The 27935-nt window shown below is 45.2% G+C and overlaps 1 protein-coding gene across 2 annotated transcripts in view; it reads left to right on the forward strand.

Annotated features, from left to right (window-relative positions):
• Window positions 1-27935, forward strand: part of PDE4A (phosphodiesterase 4A) — a 367213-nt gene that overhangs the window by 85237 nt on the left and 254041 nt on the right. Inside the window, exon 1 of one of the 2 annotated variants that reach the window (XM_081894063.1) lies at window positions 2694-3019. The exons of the other annotated variant lie outside the window; for it this stretch is intronic. Within the exon in view, the coding sequence (XP_081750189.1) occupies window positions 2715-3019 (305 nt within the window). The 5' untranslated portion in view covers window positions 2694-2714. Of the gene's footprint in view, window positions 1-2693; window positions 3020-27935 lie in introns of those variants that run through there. 2 annotated transcript variants of the gene reach the window in all.

Consider the following 27935-nt stretch of genomic DNA (forward strand, 5'->3'; position numbering starts at 1 on the left):
GGAGGGGTGTGTGTGCCATTTTGTGCTTTGCCTCAGATGCTAAAATGTCTTGGGAAGGCCCTGCTCTACCTAGTTTATAGGCTGCTAAGATCAATTAATGGGACGTGGGTGGCGCTGTGGGTTAAACCGCAGAGCCTAGGACTTGCTGATCAGAAGGTTGGCAGTTCGAATCCCCGCAAGGGGGTGAGCTCCTGTTGTTCGGTCCCTGCTCCTGCCAACCTAGCAGTTCAGAAGCACGTCAAAGTGTAAGTAGATAAATAGGCACGGCTCCGGCGGGAAGGTAAAACAGCATTTCCATGCGCTGCTCTGGTTAGTCATGCTGGCCACCTGCCCCTGAGCGCCGCAACCCCAGAGTCGTCCGCAACTGGACCTAATGGTCAGGGGTCTCTTTACCTTTTACCTTTTATGATCAATTAATTCCTGCATGTGTTGTTCATGACATCAACAGAATCAAGTGATAAAGCTCCCCCCCCCCCCCCCGGACTGCTGCACATGTGTAACAAGGAAGTCAGTTGAATATTCCCCTGTTTGAAACTACAGCTCCCCACACACAGAAAAATAGACCAAATGGCTCAGCCTACCTTCTTTCTCATCATCATCATCATCATCAATTTACTTATACTCTGCATTTTTCCCTGACAGAAACTCAAGGCGGTTTACAGATAAAATAAGAACAGCTAAAAACATGGGTGGGAAAAATAATTAAACATTAATATAATCAAAACTATATATCTATTAAAAACCTACAGATAAGTACAATAAAAACAGCATGTCAAGTTTTAAAAGCCGTCAGTTCCAAACCCTGTTGGGACAAGAAGGACAGCAAGGAAGGAGTGAGCTCCAGAATCTTGGGGGCAGCCACCAAGAAGGCCTTTATTCCATATGCCCTTTTTCTATGCATTGGGAGCTACTCCCTACCCCACACTTTAAAAGAAGATGTTTTTTGTGGGCCACCCCCTCACGCTAGGAAGAGTTTTGTTATTTACTTCTCCCAGGGTGGCCTCTCACCCTCTGTCGCCCCCTACACGGGAGAACACCTTTATGCTCCACCTGCTTTACCCCAAAGCAGGAAATCTCTTTGCATCTCACTGAGACTCGGAGGTGAAGCAGGTCCGGGAGTTCTGTTGAAATCCTTACCCCTCATTTCTGAGGGTTAAGACTGACAGAGAGACAGCCATGCAAAGGAAGCTCCAGGTCAAATGTGGACCCAAAAGGAAGGGAGGCCTAATTGCCTTGATGGAGACAACAATTCGGGATTAGATCCAACAGGTGCCTGCGGAGCACCCAATACGTGATAATACCTAAGCATGAGGGCACCAGTATTCCTCCACTGTTTGTCCTTAGTGTGCTAGATCCAAAGGTATACTACTCCTGAACATGGAGGTTCCACTTAGTTAACCAACTCTCTCAGTCCCAACAGGCTTTTGTTGGTGACTACGCTTTTTTTTTGGGGGGGGGGGTGTTTTGCAGAATGGAAGAGGAAGACCGAGAGGTGCCCAGCCCCCCCCCAATAAACTGGACACTGCTGATCAGGGCTGGATTTAGGTTTGATGAGGCCCTAGCTACTGAAGGTAATGGGGCCCTTTATATGTCCAGCTGTCCTTTGTCAACAACAATTTGTGGCTGTTTTTTGTGTGTTGAATATATGCTATATGGACATTTTTGGACCTAATAGGTATCTAAAGCCATTTGCACATAACAAAATATGTATTTTATCAGTGATTGTAGAAGTGAAACACAAGAAGTATATTAATAGTGAATTTTTTGGGGGGCCCCAACAGAGTGGGGCCCATAGCTGTCAACTTTTCCCTTTTCTTGCGAGGAATCCTATTCGGAATAAGGGAATTTCCCTTAAAAAAGGAAAACGTTGACAGCTACAAGCTATGGCTTGTTTAGCTTATACGTAAATCCGACACTGCCAGTGCTGATACTTGACGCGGCAAGGCTAACTGTCCTTAGGACTTTGCTGACGGGAAAAGGCTTTCTGTACACGCTCAGAGGCACTCTTGTTCAAGTACGTCGAGGGGGATGGACCTGTAGGGAGAAAGGGAGCCGGCTGTACATTGGACGGGAGAGAGAAAGCGGCGAAGACTGGCGCGTCTGGGGCGCGGGCAGCCGCGGGCGGGGCTCTTCCACCGCCGCCGCCCGGGCTCCGTGCTTCGACTTAGTCCGCGCGCGAGCCGGCTGCCGCGCAGGCGGAGCCTTCCTCGGGGAACCGCGGAGCCTAAGGAGACGCCCGCCCACGCCCGTCTCGTGGCGCCGCCGCCGCCTCGCCAAGCGGGGGATGCCGTGAAGGCGGCGACCCTCGGCGCGTCCCCTCCGCCTCCGCTGGTTCCTCCCTCCCCGCAGCCCCGCCGGCGGCGCACTCCCTCCTTCCCTCCGGAGGCGCTCGGCGGCGGCGGCGCTCCGTCGGCTGCCGGCGCGGGCTGAGCTCGGTGCGTGTTGGGGCAGGCGCCGCCAGTCTCCTCCGGCAGCCGCGGAGCATGGAGGGGGCGTCCGGAGCCGGCGCGAAGGGCCCTGGGCGGCTGCCTCCGCGCTAAGCCTCGCTTGGGATGGCAGCGGCGGCTTCTTGGCGGAGTTTGTGAGACGCTCGAGGGGCGGCGACTGGGGTTGCTGGCCGGAGACCGAGACCCGGGCGCGCAAACTCCTCAGCCGCGGCCACCCCGCGACCTGTGCCTGGGCAGCTCCGTCCGAAGCCGGCGAAGAGGAGCAGGATGGAGCCGCCGCCGCCGGCGCCCTGCTCGAAGAAGAGCCTGTCGCTGTCTCTGCCCGTGCCGCGGGAGGGTCAGGCCACCCTCAAGCCCCCGCAGCACCTTTGGCGGCAGCCCCGGACCCCCATCAAGATCAAGCACCGCGGCTACTCGGACACGGAGAGGCACCCGCACCGGCAGATCGAGAGGGCGGACGCCATGGACACCAGCGACCGGCCGGGGCTGAAGAAATGCCGCATGTCCTGGCCGTCGTCTTTCCACGGGACCACCAGCACCAGCGGCGGCGGAGGCGGCCACGCCGGCAAGCGGTAGGCTCCGAAGGGGGGCGTGGGGGGTCGGCGGGGCAAGTGCCGCCTGGCGCGGGGAACCGGGGACTGGTGCAACCGAAGGGAAACGCATCCGATTGCTGCTTTCTCCGGAGCTCCGGGTTCTTGCACCCTTCGTGTTTTGACAGCGTCGCCCCCTTGACCCGCTCCGCAGATCTTTTGGTTGCCCTGAGGCTTGTGCTTGATTTCAACAATCTTGCCCATCCGTGGGGCTTAGCGTTGCCCATCGCCTGGAGCAGTTTGCATCTGGGCAAACGAGAGCTGCTCCTTAGAGAAGTGGGCAGGAGGCCCTTTGCACATACCTAGAGGCGCACTCCTTATTTCACAGCTTCCCCGGGTGCAATCTGAACTCCACCTGAGCTCTGATTAGTAGTGTCTTCTAAAGTTATAACCTGCCCAGCACAAAGCGCCAGTAAGGATGGGCTTTAGCTCAGGGAAGGTCTCAGCTTCAGACCCCAGCACCTGGGGATAGGTTTGGGAAAAGATCCCTGCCTGAAACCCCGAGGAGCTGCTGCCTGTCAGTATAGGTAATACTGATCCAAACGGAGGAATGGGCTGGCTCAGTACAGAGAAACTTCTTGTGTTTGGTCAGTTGGCACAGGGCCTGAACTCTAGGCAGGTATAAAATTGTATTTATCCTTTGGCACTCTCAACAGCCTTAGCTACTTTCCTGCTCTCATCCATACAGTTCATGAGAATAAAAATAATGCCTCATAATGTCTTGTCTTCAAGAGAATTAGTAGCAGCTCCCTTCTGTCTCATACAAGTCAAGTACTGATTTCTGTGGCATGAAATCGGCATTTCCAAATAACCCTGTTCTTTATTTTGATTAATAATAATAATTCCACGCCCCATTCATGTATCGTGCGCAAGAGAGGTATGTAAAGGGAGAGGCTCAATGTGCGGAAAAGAGCAAACCCTACAGCCTCACTCTTGAGAACAACGGTGGGGGGAAAGGACTTTTCGCCCTCTGGTTGTTGCTGGGCTGGCTGGTGGTGGCTGGAGCCGCCACAACACCCGCAGAACCCCACTGGCTCCTTACCCCTTCTTTAGGAAGAGCTAGGGACGATGGGGGGCATTGAAGGCATCACCCCACAATCACCAATTGTCAATAAACATATGGGCAGCTGAGTTCCTTGCTTTCCGAACGTAGTGGAAGGTTTTTGTTTAGGGCTTGTTAGGGGAAGTTCAAATGGGCACCAATCTGTGACCCTCCTAGTCCCTTCCTCCGAACTTCCTGTTTTTAGAAGAGAAAGCGTTGAATCGTGCTTTTTGCTATTATTGTTGTCTGTGGCCTCTTTGGTTCAGCAACTGCCCTTCTCCCACAATGTGTTGCTTCCTTTAAAATCCAATTAACATTTTGTAACAGGCTGAACAGGAGGGTGGGGAGAGAAGGCTCTCAGGAAATTGAAATCTGATGGAACAAGTTGTCTTTATTTATTTTGTGGTAAAATGTGAGCTCTTCCAAATTCATGCAAGTCTTACTCCACAGTAAGCTAAATGTCAGGCTCTACTGAAATTAGGGCTGTGGATCAGGAGCGGGGAAGCATAGCTTGCTTTCACAAATTTCACTATTTTGTAATGTTCATCTACACAACTCAGTCTGCAAAGCTTTACTCATCAGGGAGGTGAACACGATTGTCTGCTAATTGCCTGCCCTCAAGTTGCTGTAGCTGTTTGAAAAGTCAACAACCCTAAACCCAACCAGTTAAGCCCACTGGTCATCCCCTATAGGTTAGGCTCTGGGAGCTATGCCTAGTTTGGGTGCTTCAAAATATGCCTTGGACCTCTCTGAGAAATGTTAATTCCTGTGGCAGACATTTTAAAGAGTTCTTCAGCGGGTGGAACTGTGTGGAAAGGCTTGAGGAACCCTGTGCTAGTCTTGCCGTGATTCATATTAGCTGTAAGCTGATGGAACTGGAGTCTGTTGTCAAGGCCACGCAAGATATTTTGACACCGGAGGTGTACCACAAAATGGTGCCCCCTTCCCCACCAGGGAAGAAAGGGTGAGTGAAAATGTACATCAGGGACAAGATGGTTGAATAAACATCTGTATTGGGATCTGGTGCCCCCTGGTAGCTCACCACAAGCTTGGGTGGGAGAAAACTGCTATTAGTAGATGGGGCTGCTGCCGCCACTTAGTCTGTTCCTTCAAGGTCTGTAGGTTTTCTGATGAGTGCTACTCAGTGATAAAGGAGAAAGGGTCCACATCTCTTCAACTGCTCAGTGTTAGCTGGTTTCCGTCATCCATACCCTCTGCACAGCTCACTCTTAGTAATTATTATTAAATTTATATACAGGTGGTACCTCGGGTTACAAACACTCCGGGTTACAGACTCCGCTAACCCAGAAGTAGTACCTTGGGTTAAGAACTTTACCTCAGGATGAGAACAGAAAGCATGCGGCAGCAGGAAGCGCCATTAGCTAAAGTGGTACCTCAGGTTAAGAACGGTTTCAGGTTAAGAACAGACCTCCAGAACGAATTGTTAGTAACCAGAGGTACCACTGTATCACCCTTCATCCGAAGATCACAGAGTAGTTTACAGTGTAAAAACACAAATTACGGAACATAATAACAAACCGCACCACCCACACATTTAGAAGGCCATAGATTGTTTAATAGCCAAAGGACTGGGTGAAGAACGTTTTTGCCTGGTGCCTAAAGATATGTAATGAAGGTGCCAGGTGAGTCTCCCTGGGGAGAGCATTTCACAAACTCCCTGGGGAGCCACAGAAAAGGCCCACTCTCGTGTAACATTAGCAAGAACTGTAATGGGACCTCAAGGTTCATCTGTTCCAGCCCCGTCCACTGCAGCAGGAGTCACTCGTCCTAAACTCTTTCTGAGAGATGCTGCTGAGCATGCCTTTAAAGGGATTGCATGATTTTCCCACTAGGCAGATTGCTCAGCTGTTCTTGCATACTCCCTCTAATGTTGAATGTTAAGGTGATTGCAGTCTACCTTCTAGTCTGTTGTCTTGCCTCATTGGTCAATGACACTCTCTAGAACAACTTCAGTTGTGTTTTCTGTGTGGAAGGAATCCTATGTAATTTGCTAACAGCCTCTTTCCAGAGCGTGAGTGCTCACCTGCCCCTGCTTGGCTTTCCAGCCAATCCTTCCCCGTCAGCCATTACCGGTAGCTTTTTAAGTGTGCAGTGAAAGCACCTTTGCCTTCCTTTGAAGGAGGTGGCTGCCTGTACAACCCCTGTGTGCTAATTCTTGTTGTGAAGCTTCCTTGCCTTCCACTTTTCTCTGATGGGCAGCTCCAACATGGGAGCTCCAGCTGGCACAAGGCACTGACATATGTCTAGATGTAGCTGAGAGAAGAATTGGAAGAAGATGAGGGAGGGAGCTGATGAAGTAAGAGCACTGCCATATGGCCACAGGAGATCGCATCCAAACATGAGTTCTGGTTGACTTATGGGGAGGGGGGTGTCCTTCAGCCTGCTTATCCTTGACACATTGCAGAGAGCTGCCTTCTGCTTATAAGTTAGCAAAATGTACAAAGCTCATGCAAGTCATATGCTTGGGTAGGTGGTGCAAACAGTTGTGGATATGTCTTGCATCAGGGCTGAAAAATTATTTAAGCTCTTTGGAGCAGGGAATTATGGTCTCTGATTAATAATACTAGTCATATGTAGCTTTTTGCTTTCTATAAGCTAAGGACAGTGGGGTTGTTGTCCAGCCGGTGCACAGCACGGATATATATTGGCCTGGTAGCCAACTACTGTGGCATGAGGCAGGTATCCTAAAGGTGGAGACTTGGTCTATACAGTATACTCATAGAGGAACCATTGAAGACCAAATGTGGTCTTCTAACCAGTAGGTGGATATGAATAATTGTGTCCACTTAAAGTTACCCAGTTCATTTCCCATTATTGGATAACTAGAGAAGCTGGGAATAGTCTAACTTGCAGGAGTGCGAAAGGAAGGAAGGAAGGAAGGAAGGAAGGAAGGAAGGAAGGAAAGACAAAGAATTTCAGAGTGTGATTATTGTACACAGAATCTTACATTTCACATATCAGTTTGTTGTCCTTGTGGTTGCAAACTGATGTTTAAAAGCATGTTGGCAATGCCTTGAAACATTAGCTATGTAGGTGATAAGCTGAATATATGGTATTTTCTAGTGGTTAGGCAGATGGGTTTAAGTACAGCTCTTTGCTCTTCTCCATGATTAGCAAAACTAGATTACACTATACAAAATAAAAAGTCATTCAAATTTTCACACAGACCACAAAATTCAGCTTTTTTGGTGTTGAATTTAGGTTGCTTGGGCAAATTTAATTTCTTTTAAGGCATGTGTACATACAGGTAGAACAATATAGTATTTGGGCCACCGTTGCTTAGAACTGACATCTTGCAAGTTTGAAGATATTAAAATTTTAAAACACAATTTCCCTATTGTCTCCTCATTTCAATTCATCTTGGTATCTCTTCAGGCCTTCTCCTTCTAGCATCTTGTAGAGTTGTCCAATTCTGCTACTGCTTCCCTTGTCTATCTGAGGGAACAGAGACAGCTTGCTCTTGTAATCCAATATATTTTAAACAATGAAATAAAAATTCTTTTGAAATAGGCTGCCTTTGGGCTGGCTGAGAGCAGACATCTACTGCCCACAGATAGTCATTAGTTTTAATAGAGCAGCACTGGCATTTTAAAATGTATGGCTGTGAGAGAGTAAAAGAAAATTAAAAAGCCTCAAAAGTTTCTTTTCAAGTAAAATTCATCTGAGATTTCAGCAGCAAATCAAAGCATAGTAGGGTATGTGGGAATGAGAACATTACCTCCAATTCCCCTTTATTAATAATTTTTCCTATTATTAATGTCTCCCCCCCCACCTTAACTACCTCCAACACCTTAAAGACAATTTTGGAAGAGCATTATGCCCCTGAATGGTGTTCAATCTGTCCTTTCTTCGTACATTAAAAGTTCAGAGGACAGAATTCCCAAATTGGGCACTTTGTGGCAATCTTCTCCTTAACAGCTTGAGCTGTGAACATTGCTAATGGGACACACTGATTGAAACAGATGTGTAGCAGGCTTTGTGTAAAAGGCATCCCCAACAACAACCCCTGAGTGTTAAAATGCTGGTTGTGTCCCTCAAACTGCCATCCCTCTAAAATGTGTGGCATTTTAAAGTGATTTCTTCAATTGATTGAATTACACAACACAACTTTAGTTCATGGTGTCCTAATTCATTTTCTTTTAAAAAACAAGAAAACCCTTAAGTTGTTGCATGTGCAAATGTACCCAGCTGTTGGGGCGTAATATAGAGTCTTCCAAGCCATGCAACCTAACGGAGAGTTAAACTGGCACACAAGGGAAATATTAAATGACCGGACGATCACAGGACAATTAGCACCCTTGGAATCCAAAGACATATGAGGGAAATGATGGGGGGAACAGAGGAGTCTGACTTAGATGAAGTCAGACCATCAGCTTAGCACTGTCCACATTGGCTGGTAGCAGCTCTCCGGTGGATCAGGCCCGGAGACTTTCCCAAGCCTACTTAGAGATGTTAAGAATGGAAACTGGAACCTTCTTGCCCACAAATCAGATGTTCTAGCACTGAAAGGAAGGGCAGTTGGCAGCATTTGTATAGCACACTTGAAGCATTCAAAAGGCTTGTGTAATTGCCTCACCAATAATTGCAACAACCTTGTAGGGTAGGCCAGTTTTGTCCTCTACATTTGCAGATGAGTGGCCAGTCATCAGCCGTGGCTTGCCTAAGGTCACTTGGTGAATTCATGGCTGCAGGTTGGTTTGAACTGGGTTGTGGTAAAGGACCCCTCAGCAATCATATTTGAAAACTCAGGTCCTGAAAGACTTGAATGCATTGCAGTTGTTCTGGTGAGGATCAGTTGAAATATTTTTTCAATGCTTTTTATTGCATTGTTATGTAAAGTATGATTCATGCATGGGTGAAGGCTATTTTAATACAGTTGGCCTATGGGGAAAGAAAGAATATCAGCTATCTTGTAGGCCCAGCTGATATTGCCTGTGGTGCAGCATTCTCTATGGCACTTTGAGGACTTTGCACAGCCTGCAATTTTGCTTGGGGGGAAATTGGATTAGTTAGTTACCCCATTGACTAGTCATTAATATTGTACTCCGTGGCTTGAGGTGACTTGATTGCAACGTGAAATATCTATGATAAGGGCACTGGCTGAATAAATTTTGGTGGTCTCGAGTTGGAAAATCCAAATAGACCCCCTCAGGTTGATTCACACATGGAATAATCCTCCAGGCTATTTCACAGATTCCGTTCACTTTCAGAGAATTTCCCCGTGGATTGTGCTCAAAAGAGCCTATCCTGCTCTACCATTTTGAAATCGAACATTTCAGACAATTATTCTCTCTTAAAGAAGAGCAGAAAGACCTGTAGCAGCTATAGGTACTTCCAGAAGACTGTGGGAGAGACTAACTACTGTCCTCCCCAGTGTTTCCCTTTTGCTACTGTTAGCCTCCTCTGTACGTTATCTAGTCTATATGCCAGCTGTATGTCATTTACTCTTAACTGTATGTAAGCCAGGCTCCTTGGAGTCCAGCAAGTCCAGTACCAGAATGTTATCAGTTGATTCTTGTTCTGCTTAACAACAACAACAATTTTTTTATTTATATCCCACCCATTTGTCTGGGTGTCACCCAGCCACTCTGCACAACTTCCAGCAAAACATAAAAACATAGTAAAACATCAAACATTGAAAACTTCCCGATACAGGGCTGCCTTCAGATGCCTTCTAAAAGTTGCGTAGTTCTTTACCTCCTTGACATCTGCAGGGAGGGTGTTCCACAGGGAGGGCGCCACTACCAAGAGGGCCCTCTGCCTGGTTCCCTGTACCTTCACCTTCTGCCGTGAGGGAACCACCAGAAGGTCCTCAGAGGTAGACCTCAGTGTGTCTGGGCTGAACGATGGGGGTAGAGATGCTCCTTCAGGTATATTATGTACTTCAGCCTAGATCGTGGGTGGTCCCACCCCCCCCGGTAATAATTGAATTTATTCCGTGTTTGCTGATATTTCTCATTTTTTAATTTACCAATAAGTTCTGTACTTTGTATATTTGTAATTCTGTGTTCTGTATTTCTAGGTTTTGGAATGTCTGCTGTAAGCCACTTTGACCATAGCTCATTGTGGGAAGCAGCATATAAGTAAACGCAATCAATTAAGGGGTGTGTGTGAGTTTCTGTCATCAGCTTAAAGAAAACTAAAAAGAAAACAAAACAAGAAAAGGGAAATGAAGGAAAAGGGTAGAGGAGGGAGGCTTTTACTTGAAGACCAGAAAAAAGTGGTAAGCTATCATAGGGGCATAATTTTCCTTTCCTGGGCATGTTCTTGCTTTAATAGCAGTTGGGTCTTTCCCTCAGTGGATAGGGATGGCTAATCCACAGTCCATGGGCCATATATGTTCCCCAAAAAGTTCCCAAAGACCCCCCAATTTTTAAAAATCCTTTTTTTTTTAATGCTCTTAAATGATTGACGGCTCTTGTGGTTCCCCTTCTGTGAGTCCATGTTGCCAAAAGGTGAGTCCATTTGTTTCGTTTGTTTTCCTGAATTGAATAATTGAATAATATATTATATATTATGATTTAAAATAGTGTAGATTTTCTTGAGGGAAAGTTTTTGGAAAGCAGCCCTGAACTGCTGTTTTCACATGGCCAAGCCCACTTTATTGCGTCAGAGGTGCGACCCAGAGAGCTAACCATGGGTCAAGGCAGCCACCCCAGTTAGTCCCTTTCCCATTGCTTCTGCAGCCCCTGTCCATGGGGCCAGGATGGTCTCCCCCTGCCATGATGCTCTGCGGGAGGAAGAGCCTGCCAGTGGACCTTGGGCATCATGAAATGTGGTAAAAATGTGGTAGAAAGATCTGACCCATGGGGCACAATTCACCAGGGTGCTTGCACAGATGTGACTGGGATTAACAGGAGCTGCATAAGAGCCTGGTCTTGTGTTGATTTCGCTGGGACTTCAGCAGTGAATTGCACCCCATAATAAATAAGTGGGGTGCTCTTGTATTAACTGCCTCAGGAGCAGAAATGTCTGGGGTCAACCCTGAGTAATGCTTCTTCCAAGATGAGAGTTGGTGTAACTGTAATACAGTTAAGTTGACATCTGGAACAGTTGGTATGAAAACTTAAATTAGCTTTTCAAGGGAAAGAGGAGGAAATCTGGTTTTGGGTAATACAGCCTCTTTGCAGTTATCTGTACTGAGCAACTGGGAGGTGCAATTCAAACACATAAGTGTTGGGCGAAATCAAAGATTCATGAATATAATTCCTTCTTCCATCGTAATGTAGGACACCTAGACAACTAAACAGATAAAAAGAAATGTTTTATTTTAAAGCTTCCTCAACCCCCTGCTGTCTACTTGTTTTTGTTTAAGGTAATTTATTCTGCCACTGCACTGTAAAAACAGTGCTTGGGATGACTCTGAGCCTGATTCTGCTGTGGTCAAGACTGCATTGACCCCACCTGCATGTCACAGTAAACTGTAGTTTATTCTGATTGTGGTCAAGAGAGTTTTTTGGCTTCCCTCTGCCCATGCACAGAGGTAACAAGTCACATTCCCTGGTTTTACGAGACCAATCAGTAAGCCAAAAAACATGCATAGGCTACAGATTGTGGCTTGCTGTTTGGATGTTAGAAGAAGCCAGAGATTGTGGTGTTAGGAGGGAAGAGTGAAAGAGCCTTCCGGGGGACATTCGTGGCAAGCCATTAACTGTGGTTTACCGCAACATGTGAACTGAGTCATGGCCTGGTTGGAGTGTTAGATCAGGGTTGCTGACCCTTGAACATTCTACTTGGGGCATGTAAGCTATACTTGGCTGAGTATGGGGGCTGGCTTCTGGCTGACATGGCTGCTATCTGGAAAATCTTGAAGTCCGCTGACAGAGAAGAACACTGGAACTGAACTGAATGAGGTAAACACAGCCATCCTGTTGACGGAGACGCCAAAGCTCCCTGTGCCTGCAGATCGTTTATTCTCTTGCGGGGGAAAACATGTGCTGGTATTTTTGAACGATTCCTGATATCCTCTATAGATAGGGAGTTGCAGCTTAGTACGCCTGGAAATAAATGTCTTAACTGCTCTGAGTTTGTATACTCAGAGTTGTTTGGTTTTGCATATTATTGATTTAGGCTTTTGGAAAGTGCAAATGGTTCAGTTAAGAAAGTGGAAGTGGTTCAGTGAAAAAAGAAGTGAAATACCTTTGGTGAAATTCTGGAATTACAATTTCTGGTGCACTGTCCAACAGCGTGTGAATGTCTCATATGCTTGCCATGTACACATTTGAACTCCATTGTAGGAAAATTGTAACTCGCTTGTACTGCATGAAATTGAGAATATGCCATATGTGAACACCAAGGGCCCAGTGGAAGTTTGTGGGTTTTTAATGGTGTTGGGCAGGGTCTTGTTCTCTGCATCAGTGTCTCAGCTATGTTGAATAGGAATAGTGTTAATGAATGACAGCAATCTGAAAGCTTTCCTTTCTAAGGGGTAAATTTCACATGCTATTCCGCCACCCCACCCCAAAACACATTACATGGTGACTTGACCCAGCCATTCCAGGTTTGAAAAATCTTGTGGTACTAACTCAATGAGTCAATTTAATGGTTTATTGATTGCTGTCATTCAGCAATGATTCCCATCTTGCAGTTATGAGTTATCTCCAGACTGAATCAGTGAACTCTAATTAAAAAGACATGTACATTTCATGTTTATATTGGATAGCCCACTGGCAGTTTTTAGTGTTGGGGAACAGCTGGTGTTAGCTGGCTGCCTAGCCATTATGTAAGTAATGATTTATTAAGAAACTGGAAGTTTGTTGACTTTGCGAGGACCAGTTGTCTCTAGTGAGGTAACTGCATTTTGCCCCAATGAGGTGAAAAAAACTGCTAGTTACCTGTGGCAGAATCCTAGATCAGCTGATGCCATGTTCAGGTTTTTGTGTGCTGTTCGAATTATCTCTGGTCTCTTTGCTGGCACTCTTCTCCTGTCCACAAAACCAAAATATTTGTGAGTGCCAGTCACCACGTTTTCCATCTTCTGCTAGATAAATTGGTTTGGTTCAGATTGTCATTTGAGGATTAAGTGATCTTAGCAAAAACAAAAGGAGGAAAGGATAGAAAGGATCAGTGACCTTTGTCTGTCAAGGTGATTAGAGGATGTGACTTTTTTAGGGCTTCTAATTAGTAAATATCCAGAGTTTACATGACTAGAATGTGGGTTTATTTCTCCCTAATTTCCCTCTATCCACCAAAATGTGTTTTTTTTTAAATATTTCCCCTGATGCATCTGGCTGCTGGTATCAACCAGCCAGATCTTAGGTTTTTGTGGCTTACTTAGGCATTTTAACAGTCTGTTTTATAATAATAATAATAATAATAATAATAATAATAATTATTATTATTATTATTATTATTATTAATAATAATACATTTTATGTATACCCTGCCCTCCCCAGCCAAGGCCGGGCTCAGTGCGGCTAACAAGCAATAATAAAAACAAGTTGAATGAATACAAGTTAAAAACAAGATTAAAATACAACATTGAAACATTTGAGTAGGTGCCAGTCTCCTCGCCATCCCTACCTACACCTTGGGGCCGGATCCAGGCCTCTTAATGCATGCCCTCTTAATGCATAGGAATCCAAGAAAGACCGTACAGGAGCGTGATATACTTCAGCATCCCAGCATCAGAATGGGATGGGGGATGACTGCAAGAATTCCCTGGTTTCTATCCACCCAGAAGGTGATTGGGCCAGATCCGGCCCCTGGGCCTTAGTTTGCCTACCCATGGACTAGGACCTGGGAGACACTCATCCAGGAGGTTCACCTTGGGCCAGTTTAAATAGTCCCTCAGCCTAACATACTTCACAGAGTGGCTGTGACCATAAAGTAGAGCGGGGGGGACGGGACCCTACCACCTTGAAGGTGGGATATAAATGTAATAAGTAAATAAGCAGCGTGTAGGAAATGCTGCTTAATTATGGACTCCCAATCTGTTCCTTCCCCCATAATTTCACATAGGAATGTGGAGATGTCTTGATCCCATCCTCATGTTGCAGTATCTGAAGGGGTGGGACAAAGTTGCCCCCACAGCGGGAAAACAGGGAGGGAAATCTTAAAGGCGTGAGTCTTTCTCCAACACTTCTGGAATCAACTTCCCTCTCTTCATTCTTTCACCTACACGAGCCACACTTTCCACTTTAACTGACATAAATGAGGACTCACAGAGAGACAAATCAACAGGCTCCGCAACTCATGTGGAGAAATCTTGGACAGGGTCACCTCTCCATTACCGACAACGTCCTACGTGTCTTTTTGTACATTTTGATAAATGTCAGATGCCTGCCTTGCTGCAAGAATTGTGGGCAGTCGGCAGTTATGTATTAAAACAGTTGCACAAGCCAATTCTGTGTGGATTCGCTGTGTTTGCAAAACAACATGCAGTGGCTTACTGTCAACTGCTGACGCCTTTGACAAGAGCGTCCCTTTTATTTGTAAAATGTTGGAAGGTGTGGGTCCCACTTCAGACGTTGCGATCATATAGCAGGCTTCCTCAACCTCGGCCATCCAGATGTTTTGAGACTACAATTCCCATCATCCCTGACCACTGGTCCTGCTAGCTGGGGATCATGGGTGTTGTAGGTCACAAATATCTTTAGGGCCAAGGTTGAGGAAACCTGCTTTAAAGCCATGCTAAGCAACATGCAGGACGCAGGTGGCACTGTGGTCTAAACCACTGAGCCTAGGGCTTGCCGATCGGAAGGTCGGCGGTTTGAATCCCCATGACAGGGGTGAGCTCCCGTTGTTCGGTCCCAGCTCCTGCCAACCTAGCAGTTTGAAAGCACGTCAAAGTGCAAGTAGATAAATAGGTACCACTCTGGTGGGAAGGTAAACGGCATTTCCGTGCGCTGCTCTGGTTTTGCCAGAAGCGGCTTTGTCATGCTGGCCATATGACCCGGAAAAACTGTTTGTGGACAAACGCAGGTTCCCTTGGCCTGAAGTGAGATGGCCCATAGTCACCTTTAACTGGACTTAACCATCCAGGGGTCCTTTACCTTGCTGGAGTTAGGAAGGGCACAAGAGTAGCATGTTCCACTGCAATGGGGGGGAAAGGGAGCTAGAGGGAGCAACTACAGTGGTACCTCAGGTTACAGACGCTTCAGGTTACAGACTCCGCTAACCCAGAAATAGTACCTCGGGTTGAGAACTTTGCTTCAGGATGAGAACAGAAATCGCGCTGCCACTGCGCAGTGGCAGTGGGAGGCCCCATTAGCTAAAGTGGTGCTTCAGGTTAAGAACAGTTTCAGGTTAAGAACGGACCTCCAGAATGAATTACGTTCTTAACCTGAGGTACCACGGTATTGGCTGTTTGCGCTTCATCTGATTATTTTCCTTTTTATTCATTGCAGCCTTTAACAGCAAGTCTTGTCAGTTGACTTGAGAACCCCCTGCTCTTGTGCCTTTAACAACCATACAATCTGCAGAAATAAATTGGGATGACTGGATGGCATGGAAACCAACATGATCTCCTGCTAATGCTACCCAACGAACCAATTGTCGCAGGCAAAAAAGCAGTGGCAGCCGCCCAAAGTTGGCAATTCCAATAAAGAGGCAAGAGTGTGGTTAGGAGAAAAGGATGGGCGACCTTTATTTCTAACCTTAATTCGCTTAATAGATTATATATTTAAGAGGCATATGTAAGGTTGCATGTGAATTCTTGCTCTTCTAAATGATGTGTGATATCTTATTAATGAGGTCCCTTCTTCTTCTTCTTTGTCCAATTAGTTTATCATTTTTAATGTCAAGCTCGCTTTGCCTGATGAGAGTTTGTGGGCATGGACTTCTCAAAATGTAATCAAATTCAGTTAATACTGTACAACATATTAAACAAACAAACAAGAATGTTTAAGTGCTTTTCATGTTTGCTCAAACACCAAAATGTTGGAAAATTACCTGCTAAAGTTTATGCTCCTCTTCCTCCTTCTATAGTATTATTATTTTTATTATTAATTTAGTTACCCACCCTTCACCATAAGGCCTCAGGGTAGGTTACAACATTAAAAATGCTTAAAAACAAATAGTCGTAAGAATAAGGTAGGTCCTAAAAATATAGAAGCATCATTTAGCCAATATTGATATTCTACGGTTGTTGTGGTCTTTTAACAGCCATTATTTCCTAGCATTTTGGAGCCTGAGTGAACATGGAAAGCCCTTAATACAACATGTCAAACTGAAAGGTTTTCTTTTTGTAAATTGAATATAGGCTGTATTTGTCCCAGTAGCTCTGCAGAACTCCTCTAGGCTTTTGGCAGGTTAACACTGCAAGTTGAAGTCTTTCACATCTCCCAGACCTTTTATAGATGGTTTGGTGAACAATGGGCTATAGAATGAGAGCGAGGTGGTGTTTTTTTTAATCTTCAGATTCCAAGAATGAATTGGCCCTTGCTTCCTGGTTACAGGGAAAGCCTTGGTAATTGTTTTAAGTTCTGGCCTCGTTTCTCATTTTCTTTCACTAATAGTGTTAGTGCTTCTCTAGGTGCTTTTCTTGCAAAGGTCACAAAATGCTTTGCTGGCAATTAAGTTTCCCATTCCCGATATGTGACGTGCAGAATTTTCTAATATGAGGAGTAGGAGCTGGGAAGGTAACTGACTTCACTGTAGTGTTAAGTCTTTAAAGCTACAGGATCTGTGTCTAGGTCACTTCTTCCTTTTCATTTTTATTTGTTTTAAATAATAATACACAACCCTATAAATGTGGTGTAAAATAAATAAATGGGAAATACAAAACCCATAATTAAAGCCTATCGTAGCCCACCAACTCCAATTTTTACATCAAATTGCCAAGACTTCTATATTTACTAAACCACTTGGCCTGTATGTATTCCAAAATTGCACAAAAGGGGGTCCAGTTTTTTGGGGGGGTGTCTGATGTAGTATCATTTCTTACCCACATTGACTACAGATGCAGAGAGACAGGGACATCTACATGGTAAGCTATTCTAAATATTATGGTAGGGGCTGTAGGTGAGGGAGTAGAGAGCTAGCCATGGGGGTACTATATTGAGGTGGTGCATGAGTGGGAGAGCCAGTATAGTTGGGCTAGGAGCTAGAAGAGCAGGGTTCGAATCCCCACTCAGTCATGAAGCTCCCTGGGCCAGCCACTGCCTCTCAGCCTAACCTCCACCACAGGGAAGGGGTTAGAACCATGCATGCCATCTAGAGCTCCGTGGTGGGAAGTGGGATATGAATGTAATAAATACCGTATTTTTTGCTCTATAAGACTCACTTTTCCCCTCCTAAAAAGTAAGGGGAAATGTGTGTGCATCTTATGGAGCGAATGCAGGCTGTACAGCTATCCCAGAAGCCAGAACAGCAAGAGGGATTGAGGCGGCTTTCACTGCACAGCGATCCCTCTGGCTGTTCTGGCTTCTGAGATTCAGAATATTTTTTTTCTTGTTTTCCTCCTCCAAAAACTAGGTGCGTCTTGTGGTCTGGTGCGTCTTATAGAGTGAAAAATACTATATACATTAAAATTCCTGTTGAAGTTGTAAGTCAGGGGTGGGCAACCTAAGGCCCGTGGGCCAGATGCAGCCCAATTGCCTTCTCAATCCAGCCCATGGACGGTCTGGGAATCAGCATGTTTTTACATGAATAGAATGTGTGCTTTTATTTAAAATGCATCTCTGGGTTATTTGTGGGGCATAGGAATTCATTCATCCCCCCCCCAAAAAAAATATAGTCCGGCCTCCCACAAGGTCTGAGGGACAGTAGACCGGCTCACGGCTGAATAAGGTTGCTCACCCCTGTTGTAAGTCATGCTTGCCATCTCTGACTCAAGTAGGCAGTTAAGTTAGAAAATTCAATACTAAAAATAAAATAAAATTGTGGGTCACTCATTTAAAATGGATGGGATGGACCCAAATGCAGCACTCCAAGCCTCCCTTCTGGCCCTTGGGCCCCTCCCAGCCACATCTCCTACTGGACCTGCCGTTGGCATGTACCTGCCTGCCCTTCCCTGACTGAAATGTGTTTTTTTGAAGTCTAGTAGGGCATGTTGCTTTCTTGGATGTCTGCTAGAGAAGGGTATGTGCCAAAATTAGCCAAGAGTACAGCAGTAACAATTTGCATTCATTGCCCCTCCCACTTCTGCCTCTGGCCCCCACTCATAACTACCATGTGCCCCCTCTGGCATTTGCCCAGAAGAGAATGTGGTTCTTGGGTGGAAAGGTTTCCCACCTCTGAATTGACAATATTTATGGATGGATGGGCTTATCAGCAGCTGTTAGTCATGAAGGCTGAATTGAAAACTCATCTACAAAAACAGTATGCATTGAATGTCCAGATGCTGTGGTCTTGTGAACTTCCAGGAACATCTGGTTGGCCACTTTTGGGAGCAGAACACCAAACTCGCTGGGGATTTGGTCCAAAATCCAGTAGAACTGTTTTTGCATTCTGTATATTTTTGTTCAGACTTGCTTTCTGTTTTCCGGAATAGCCAGAATATGGAAGGAAGCTGTTGAGTTACGTATAACTCCTCATCAGGTGGCCAATTCTCAGCAGTATAAAGAGCAAAATTGATTACAAATACAAGGAAGGACGTGATAGAAATAAGAGGATGGATTGGTTTGTTGCCCAGATGCCTGCATTTATTTTTGGGTTGAAACAGATATACGCCTGTATTTCAGGAATGCAGCTGAGAGATGACGTCTGAAAAATAAAAATGGACTTCTATGGTATTTGATATGGCTGAATTAATTGGCTGTGTAACTTAGAATTTGTCATTTGTCCCTGGCTCATTTGTTCCAGCAGGGGTTTGGCTGTCTCTTGCTTGCTAGTGTACAGGAGGCATGGCAAGCTGAGTGGCCTTTGGTCTGTTTCAGCAACGTGCTCTTTCTTTTTTTAAAAAATAAATAAATAATTTGCTATTGATTTTTTTTTTCCATAAAACCACCATAGTGAGAAAAATTGTATTCCGAAATCGCAGGACTAGTTAGGCCTATTGAGTGAAGCTGAAGTGAAAGATAATGATGATGAAATTCAGAATGTTTTATCTTTGTTATTAAATACCTTATAAATTGAAGCCATGTCTTGGAGAACTTGTCATTGCTTATTCCTCCCCTTGCTTTGTGTTAATTTCTCATTTAGAGCCAATGACCAGCAGTGTTAAAAACAGAGATATGAAACCTAGGAGCTAAATGACACCTTAAACCTAGGTTATGGGCGCAACAACGAAATGTCTAGGTGTGCTTGTTTATAACAAAAATACAAATGGCTTCAAGTGACAAGAAAGGAGATTATAAATAAACACCAGGAAGAACTTCCTGATGGTAAGAGGTGTTTGACCATAGAACAGGCTCCCTCGGGAGGTGGTGGATTCTCCTTCCTTGGAGGTTTTTAAGCAGAGGTTGGATGACCATTGTTGTGGATGCTTTAGTTGAGATTCCTGCCTTGCCAAGGGGGTTAGACTAGATGACCTACAGGGTCCCTTCCAATTCTACAGTCCTGTGATTATGTGATTCTAAATTCCAAATTCCCTCCAGTGGCATGCAGTTTCTAAGCTAGCAGCTGCCAGTTGCTTCAGTACCAGATATCTGTGGACCAGAGGCTTATTAACCCCTTAACCCAGAGCTTCCCAAACTTTTCATGTTGGTGGCACACTTTTTAGACATGCATCATTTCGCAACACAGTAATTCAGTTTTACAACAAACCAGAGGTTAAACTAACCCCTTTCCAGTCCCAGGAGGAGTGCAGAGAGCATTCATGTAACAGACCTACACACTGCCGACGACACACTAATGTGTCACGACGCACAGTTTGGAAAGCTCTGCCTTAACCCCTTTTCTCAAGATAGATGGGAGAGCAGGCAGAGGTTCAGGAGTGAAGTTGCTGTACGATTGACTAATACAGTACTGGTAAAAATGAATGCCCAGTAAGTGTCTGCCGTAGTAGAAGCCCACCGTAAGTGATCTACTAGGGTTCTTTTATCCTTGCAGTTTCTGTAACACATAGGAAAGAGGCTCTGATTTATAGAACTCAGCCTGGAGTCCAAGCAAGGTGTTCTTGGTTATATTTTCCAGTGCTTTATTGGGCTTAGAGCTGAAGAACTGAAACCTAATTTGATGGCCTTGGTGGGAGCCTTGATGTTGAAGGTACCTACAATCCTGTTGTGGGTTTATATCCCTCCTCCTTTATCTAGAGTACTTATTTCCAGCTAAGTCATGTGGCTTACCTTAAAGACTGACCAGCAGTAGCATAAGCCCCTGAGGATTACAGTTTTCATGAGTCAGGCAATCGAACCACTGCCCTGGATGCAGGTGGGAGTTCTGGCTCGATCTGTGTTGCTGCCTTGGTCAGTATTCATCCTGGGTTTTTGCAGACCCTTCAAGTGTCCCTATTTTCCAGGGATTTCCAGTCCCAGATTTACAGACACCGTCCCAGTTTCTGATTTGATCCTGGAATGCCCTGCTTTTCCTTAGGACACCCCCATTTTCATGGGAGAAATGTTGGAGGGTATGGAGCTATCTGACCCCTGAGCCATCTGAAGGTAGCTGTGTCTAAGGAAGTTTTATTTATTTATTAAATTTATATACCACCCTTCATCAAAAGATCTGAGGTCTGTTCAGAAGTTACAAAGTACAAGTAACAAATTAAAAAGATTTTATATATGTTGGAAGCCGTCCAGAGTTGTTGTTGTGGTGGTGGTGTAATAGGATATCCCTAATTGCATGGGAGAAATGTTGGAGGTTATGACATTGTTCTAATCCTGCTGTTCCTGCACAGTGTTTCAGGCTGGCTTATTTCATGCTTCTGAACACCAGAAGGGCTGTGGCGCTTCTGTCCTGCTTGTGAGCTTTCCATGGACATCTGATTCTCCACTGTGAGAACAGGATCCTGGATTATGTGGGCCTTTGGCCTGATCCAGTTGTGTTCTTCTGTTATGTTCTTATGGATGCATATCTACACAACTGCAGCTGCAACTGACACAGAAGTGTCTCACTGGGAGGAAGCATCTCTGGGGCCAGACTGAGTACCGTTAAGTGTAATGAATGGTAGGTATCTGAACAATGGGGCAGAGAGTCCACCAGAGGTTCTGCAGTGGGAGCCCCACAGAAAAGAACAGGAGCCACACAAGAGCATGCAACATACTTGAGAAGATTGTGCCCTGTGTGTGTTGGTGTGTGTACCTGCCAGTGGGCGGGCATGGGGAATTCCTTGTCCAGAGTTTCTGCCTTGGGCACCAGAGCATCTTTCTTAGCCCTGAGCCACAGTCAAGTATTCAGAGCTTCAATAAGGGCTATCCCCCTTCTCCACACCCTTAGGCCCCATCTGCAATATGGATCCAGAGCAGTATAATACCATTTTAACAATGGCTTCCCCCAAAGCATCCTGGGAACTGTAGTTTATTAAGGGTGCTGATAGTTGTTAAGAGACCTTTATTCCCCTAAGAGAGCTACGGTTCCCAGAGCTCACTGGGAAAAGCAATTGATGGTAAAACCATTCTGAGAATTGTGAGGGGAACTGGAATATCTGAATAATTCTCAGCATGCTTTACAGACTACAGTTCCCAAGATGCTTTGGGGGAAGCCATGACTCTTCTAAAATGGGATGGTGCTGCTTTAAATGCAGTTGTGCAGATGGGGCCTTTGAGTGATTAAGGCAAAGCCTTGACATACCTGACCTTAACCCAACCAGCGCAAGGCTGTGTGGTTTTTCCCCACCATCCAAGCGTTTAGGAGTTCCTCAGTGTTTGTAACTTTCAGAAGAGAGAGTATGGGGAATGCTAGCTGCGATGCTGAGCCCACGCATCTCTCCCAGCACAGCATCCTGCTCTCCTAAATGCCAAGGCGATTAGCTTCCTGCTATTATGTAGCCATGACGAATCTATACCGAGCAATGGGTGTGTGTGATTCAAGAGCTAGACGCAGAAACAGCAATTTTTGGAGGGTTCTTCTCAACCTTGAAGAATGGCTGGGAAAGAACGACATTCTTGCCTTACCTTTCTTCTTAGCTGCAAGTCCTGTTTCTTCAAGACTGACATCTGTATAGCCAGGAACAGCCTGGAAGCAGATGAACCGGTTGTTTTTCCCTGCACAGCCAGACAAGGTGTGAAAGGTGGGGTGGGAATGTTGTGATGGACGGTGCAATGTAGCCTTTTCTGCTTCCAGTGACTCTGAGTGGGGGTGCAGGGAAAAAAGACAGACCGGACGGTGATCCCGCCCCCACCCCCGCTCCTGCTGGGATGAAGTGAACCAACCACTTACTCGCTTGTCGCAATCACTTCTTTAAAATATGCAGCGATATTTTGCAATCTTTCTTCTGCTAAGGAGCCTTTTTGCACTGCCAAGGATTCTGGGGGGCAATTTCATGGTAAAGGCAAGCAGAAGGTAGACCTACTGGTAGTTCTCTGGCTGATTTGCTGTAAATTTGCAGGGGTCTCTGACTTCCAATGCTTGCACAATAGCAGCTGCACCTGACCAAAAAATACCGTATTTTTCTTCCCATAGGACGCACCGGCCCATAGGACGCACCTAGTTTGTTGGGGGGGAAATAAAGGGGGGAAATTCCTTTATTCCCCCCCCCCCCAAACCAGGTCGGGGGATCCAAACCAGGTCGGGGAACAGCGGGATGGCGACGCTCCGCCTCCCCGCTGTCCCCTGAGCTTGTGGGGCTGCCCGATGTCTGCCCAAAGCGCGGGGCGCTCTGCTTCAGCGCGCCCCGCGCTCCGTGCAGCAGGCTGCTATCCGCAGCCTAGGGAGCCCTGCGGGAGTTCCCGCAGGGCTCCACAGGCTGCGGATATCTGCCCGGCGCGAGGGGCGCTCTGCTTCAGGGCGCCCTGCGCGCCGGGCGGCAGGCTGCTATCCGCCGCCTAGGGAGCCCTGCGGGAACTCCTGCGGGCTCCCCAGGCTTGCCGATAGCTTCCTGAAGCCTGGAGAGCGAGAAACTTGGTGCGCACCGACCCCTCTCGTTCTCCAAGCTTCAGCGAAAGCCTGTATTTGCCCCATAGGACGCACACAGGTTTCCCCTTCGTTTTTTGGAGGGGGAAAAGTATGTCCTATAGGGCGAAAAATACGGTATATCTGTGGCTTAGCTGACCTTTTGCTAATTGTTTCTGTCTTGGTCTCTGCACTCCTCACTTGTAAAATAGGAGTATTAAGTGGTTGCCTTTGACCGAGACTTTGTGCAAGTCTTCTGGCCGGTTTTACAATCAGTGATCTGTCACAACTTATTTCCCCTTGTATATACAGGTATTACCAGCATATGGGTCTTGAGGCGCAGGAAGTCATTGGCTCTGCCTTTAGTTGCTTTATTATTATTTTTTTAAAATTGTATCTTCCTCCACTCCCTGAGATGCCATTTTACACCTGGCTCTGGTGGGCGGACCTTGGGGGGTCTAATAAAAAACAAAGTGGACCCCACAAGTCTGAAGTCTGCCCCTCTCTGCTCTGTGGGACACAGAGAAATGGCTCATTGGTCTTAGCTGTTGTAGGGAAAGGGTAGTGGTGGTTGTATAAAAATTAATGAACTGTCAGTATAAATGCACAGGGATAACTGCATTTACACATGTCCACGAAACACCAAATCCCTTGCATGTAACACCAGGAATGCAATAGGAGCCCTTCTGCAAATGGCCTGTGCAACATAACTCAGTTAAAATGGTAACAAAAGCATATAGATTTGTATTTACAGTGGATGCTTTCACTTAGCCCTGTTTTCCCAATGAATCCACCAATAGCTGAAATAGTACAGAGAGCCATGCAGTAGCCATGTCTGAACCCTTGACTCGTCCAGCCACATAGCAGGACATTCTTCCTTAGCCTCCCCTCTGTGAAACTGGTTTAGCAAACTGGTTTGATAACTTTCCAAGCAGACTTGTCAAAAGAGAGGATATATATGCATGAATGAAACAGGTCTATGACTGATATGTACTAACTTTGGATCCTAGAACAATAGGCAAGTAGGATCCTAGAATGCAACAACTGATTGGCTTGCAGGAGAAGACCAATCAAGCTCCAGGAAGAAGTTAATCAGCCTATTAGGCTGGTAGGATCCTAGAATGCAACAACTGATTGGCTTGCAGGAGAAGACCAATCAAGCTCCAGGAAGAAGTTAATCAGCCTATTAGGCTGGTAGGATCCTAGAATGCAACAACTGATTGGCTTGCAGGAGAAGACCAATCAAGCTCCAGGAAGAAGTTAATCAGCCTATTAGGCTGGTAGGATCGTAGAATGCAACAACTGATTGGCCTGCAGGAAAAAGACCAATCACGCTCCAGGAGGGAAGCAGAATCAGCCAATCAGACGGGACTCATTCTGTAAATAATGTATATAAAAGCCTGAGTTTTGGGGGGCAAATCAATCACTGTTTTACAAGCTTCAATAAAGAGCATGAAATCACTACAGGATTCCGAGTATATTTCAGTGACAATGGATTCTGTAGTCAAGGTATTCACCATTCCTAAAGAATGGTTTAGACTGGCCAGGAATCAGCAAGCATTATTATATAGACAGGAGACAAGTCATAAGTGAAATATACAAACATAAAAAAAACCTCTGTGAAAATGCTTTTTAAAAAAACGTTTTGAAAAATACATTGAATTTGGCATAGCTCATCTAGTGTCACATTTGTGTATTGCACTTTACAATACATTTAAAACGTTTTATTTGCAGCTGTGTAACTGAGTCCGTGAGGGACATGGGTGGCGCTCTGGTCTAAACCACAGAGCCTAGGGCTTGCTGATCAGAAGGTTGGCGGTTCGGATCCCCGCAACGGGGTGAGCTCCTGTTGCTCAGTCCGTGCTCCTGCCAACCTTGCAGTTCGAAAGCACATCAAAGTGCAAGTAGATAAATAGGTACCACTCCAGCTGGAAGGTAAACGGCGTTTCTGTGTGCTGCTCCGGTTCACCAGAAGCGGCTTAGTCATGCTTGGCCACATGTCCCGGAAGCTGTACGCCAGCTCCCTTAGCCAATAAAGCGAGTCGTCCCCAGAGCTGTCCGCTACAGAACCTAACAATCACCTTTAACTGAGTCCATAGTCTCAAATTTACATTGTAGACTGCTTCTTTCTATAACACTTGTATGATCCTTTTGCATGGGTGTAACTAGGGCTGATTTTAGGTGGGGAGAAGCTTTATTTTGGGGTGGGGGCAGAACAGAGTTAATTGCTGTGCGATTGATCAGTTAGTTAAGTATTTTTTTTATTTACTTGATTTAGGTGGGGCAACTCCTCCCCGCCCCCGCTACATCCATGTGCTTTTAGGTGGTCTTTCACTAAGGCTTGGGGCAATTTCTAATGTCTTTAAAAGTTGTTTCACACCTTTGTTCTGTATCCTCTCACCTCCTTGCAAGGGGAGCAGTGAACTCTGTTGCAACAGAAAATAAAGATCTCCCTTGCTTTCCTCAACTGGTTCCTGTTTCCACTCATTCTTAACCAACCGATAATGGATTTATGGGATGCCGGGTCCCTTGATGGGGAGTTGGGCTGTAAAAGCCAAACCTCATTTCCCCCCTAAAACATGACGCTGGGAAAACTCTTTGCCAGTGTGTTGCTGCTGTTCATGTTGAAGGAATATCTATCTTGATAAGATTCGAAGGAATCCCTCCCCCTCAAAAATATTCAGCAAAGTGCCTAGTCTCATCTCTGCAGCTGGCTGTTTGAGGGTTTGAGGGTCCACGATACAGAACTCATTGTGGGAATCGCGTGTGGCTATTTGCCAGCGAAGAGAGAAACTCCCTCAGGCCTCTAGAAGGCAAGCAACAATGCTTTAGTTTTAAGCTGGAAGCAAATGTTCAAAGCTAGTTAAAGCATATATGGAAACCTCTTATTATTTGTGGAAAATTCTGAGTGAGCAAGAGATGTGGGGTTTTTTTAAAGATCACCTTCCTTGTCTTAAAATAATTGAAGGGCCAATTATAAGACCAATTATAAATAAGACTAATTATAAGACAGCTCCACCTTGTGGCATCTGCTGTGGCCCTCTTCTGATACAGACAAAGACTCGTTCTTACTGATGCAACAGTCCTCTTGGACTTGGGGAAGGAGAATCTACAGTAATGGATTGAAATCCTAAATCAAAGGAGAGGTTTCCATGTTCTTTTCATTATTTCTTTCATTGACTTGGGCTGGATTTAATTAGCGCATCCAGAGGTGAAAGCCATTTCAGATTGTCTCACCTGCTGCTTTAGCTTTCTTCCCCCCTTCCAGTATTCAGTATAAGCAATTTTACATCCTGACTAATTTAATCTTCAATTTCCAGTGGCATAATCATCGTGTGAAATGAAATCCGGAATATGTTGCATCTTTGCTTCTTGGGAAGAAGGAGATTAACTTTTGGGGGGCAATGTGTATTTCTGGCAGGAGCACGAAGTGTTCTGTCCTATCTCCCATGGGAAGTTCAGGTTCCCCAGAAGAATTGTGTGGCTGTTAGAATTCTGTTTTGCCATATTATTAGTTTGGGAAGGAATCTATTTTAGACCCTCTTGCTCAGTAGGCTTGGAGCATAATAGACTGATTCTGCCAAACCTCAGCTTCCAGCATCTAAAGTTATTAGCATGAATTGCTCACTTTCCCCTTTGCTCTCAGACTATAATTTTGGGGTGCAACTTTTAGAAAGAGCTATATGCATTTAAAGTTGCTGGATAATGAAAACAGGTAGCAGGGAATGTGAATTTCTCCATGATTTGGGGAAATGTAAAATAATCAGGTGCACGGCTTGATAGAAAATAGCCATAGACAGCCAGATAATATCAGTCAGTGGTGTGTCATTAGGGTGACATCTGGATTTCTGGTCACCAGTCTTAAAAATAATACAAGAAGAAGCAAATGTTTAGGAAAGGGCAACACAAATGATTAAAAGAAGTGAAGCATGAAACTTCTTCCATAAGCTAAAAAAATATATCTTAGAATACTTAGCGTAGCAAAGAGAGAATAGGGCAAATATGATATAAATAAGTATAAAATCCCAAGCAAGTTGAAGAAGTGGATATGGAAATGGAATTACAGTATGCATACTGAAGTGGGTGGCATGACAAAGGAAAGTGCCTCTAGTGCTTTGAACTTGAGAAAACATTTTGCCTTGAGAATTCCACTTATCTGAAGCCACCAATAATTGATTCATTCTCTCTCTCTTTTAAACTTGGTGAGAGATGGCATGTGCTATTTCACATCAATGGCTGAATGCATTTCATCAGCCCTGAACCATGAAAATTTGTATTGATGTCAAATTTAGTACTAAGCAACCTGGCAAACAAACAGTAACATAGCTCTGAGAGCACGGTTTGGGAGTTGTGGAAGACTCAATAGCATGAGAGAGGTCACTGTGGGCTCTGCATCCGTGTTGCAAGCTTGGCTCCTGTGTACTTTCACTGTTTGAATGGCAGACATGCATAGCAATGAAGAATGTTTGCTTCTCCCTATACATGTATTCTAGATGACATACCTACTTTGAAAATGTTGCATGCATGCTATTAATGCATTAACGCTTCACCTATTACTATTTTTTTTTAAGGTAGCTCCTTTAAAAGTTGTAGATCAGCTCCAGGGATCTAGAGAGGTGTTTGGGCAAAGTTGTGTGTGGCAGCCAGTTGGCACCATCCAGAGCTGGCTTTGGTTGGGCATCTTAGAACCATGTTCCCAATCATCACTGTTAGGCACAATACTCTAGAAAGAGGGAGGGGCCTTGTCTGTACTGAATATGGTGAGGAAGCTTCCAAACCAAACTCACTACTCTACAAAAATTACATCCTTCTCTTCACTCAGAGGCAAACCTTTTTTTTTTAAATAATTTTTATTCATTTTTTTAAACACATAATAAAAATACACAAACAAAACAGAAAAACAAATACATATAAAATATTTAAATCATAATGTTATTTTCATGCACCTTCTTTCCTTCGACT

The sequence above is a fragment of the Podarcis melisellensis genome (assembly GCF_964234715.1).
Source record: "Podarcis melisellensis genome assembly, chromosome: 17".
Lineage (NCBI taxonomy): Eukaryota > Metazoa > Chordata > Lepidosauria > Squamata > Lacertidae > Podarcis > Podarcis melisellensis.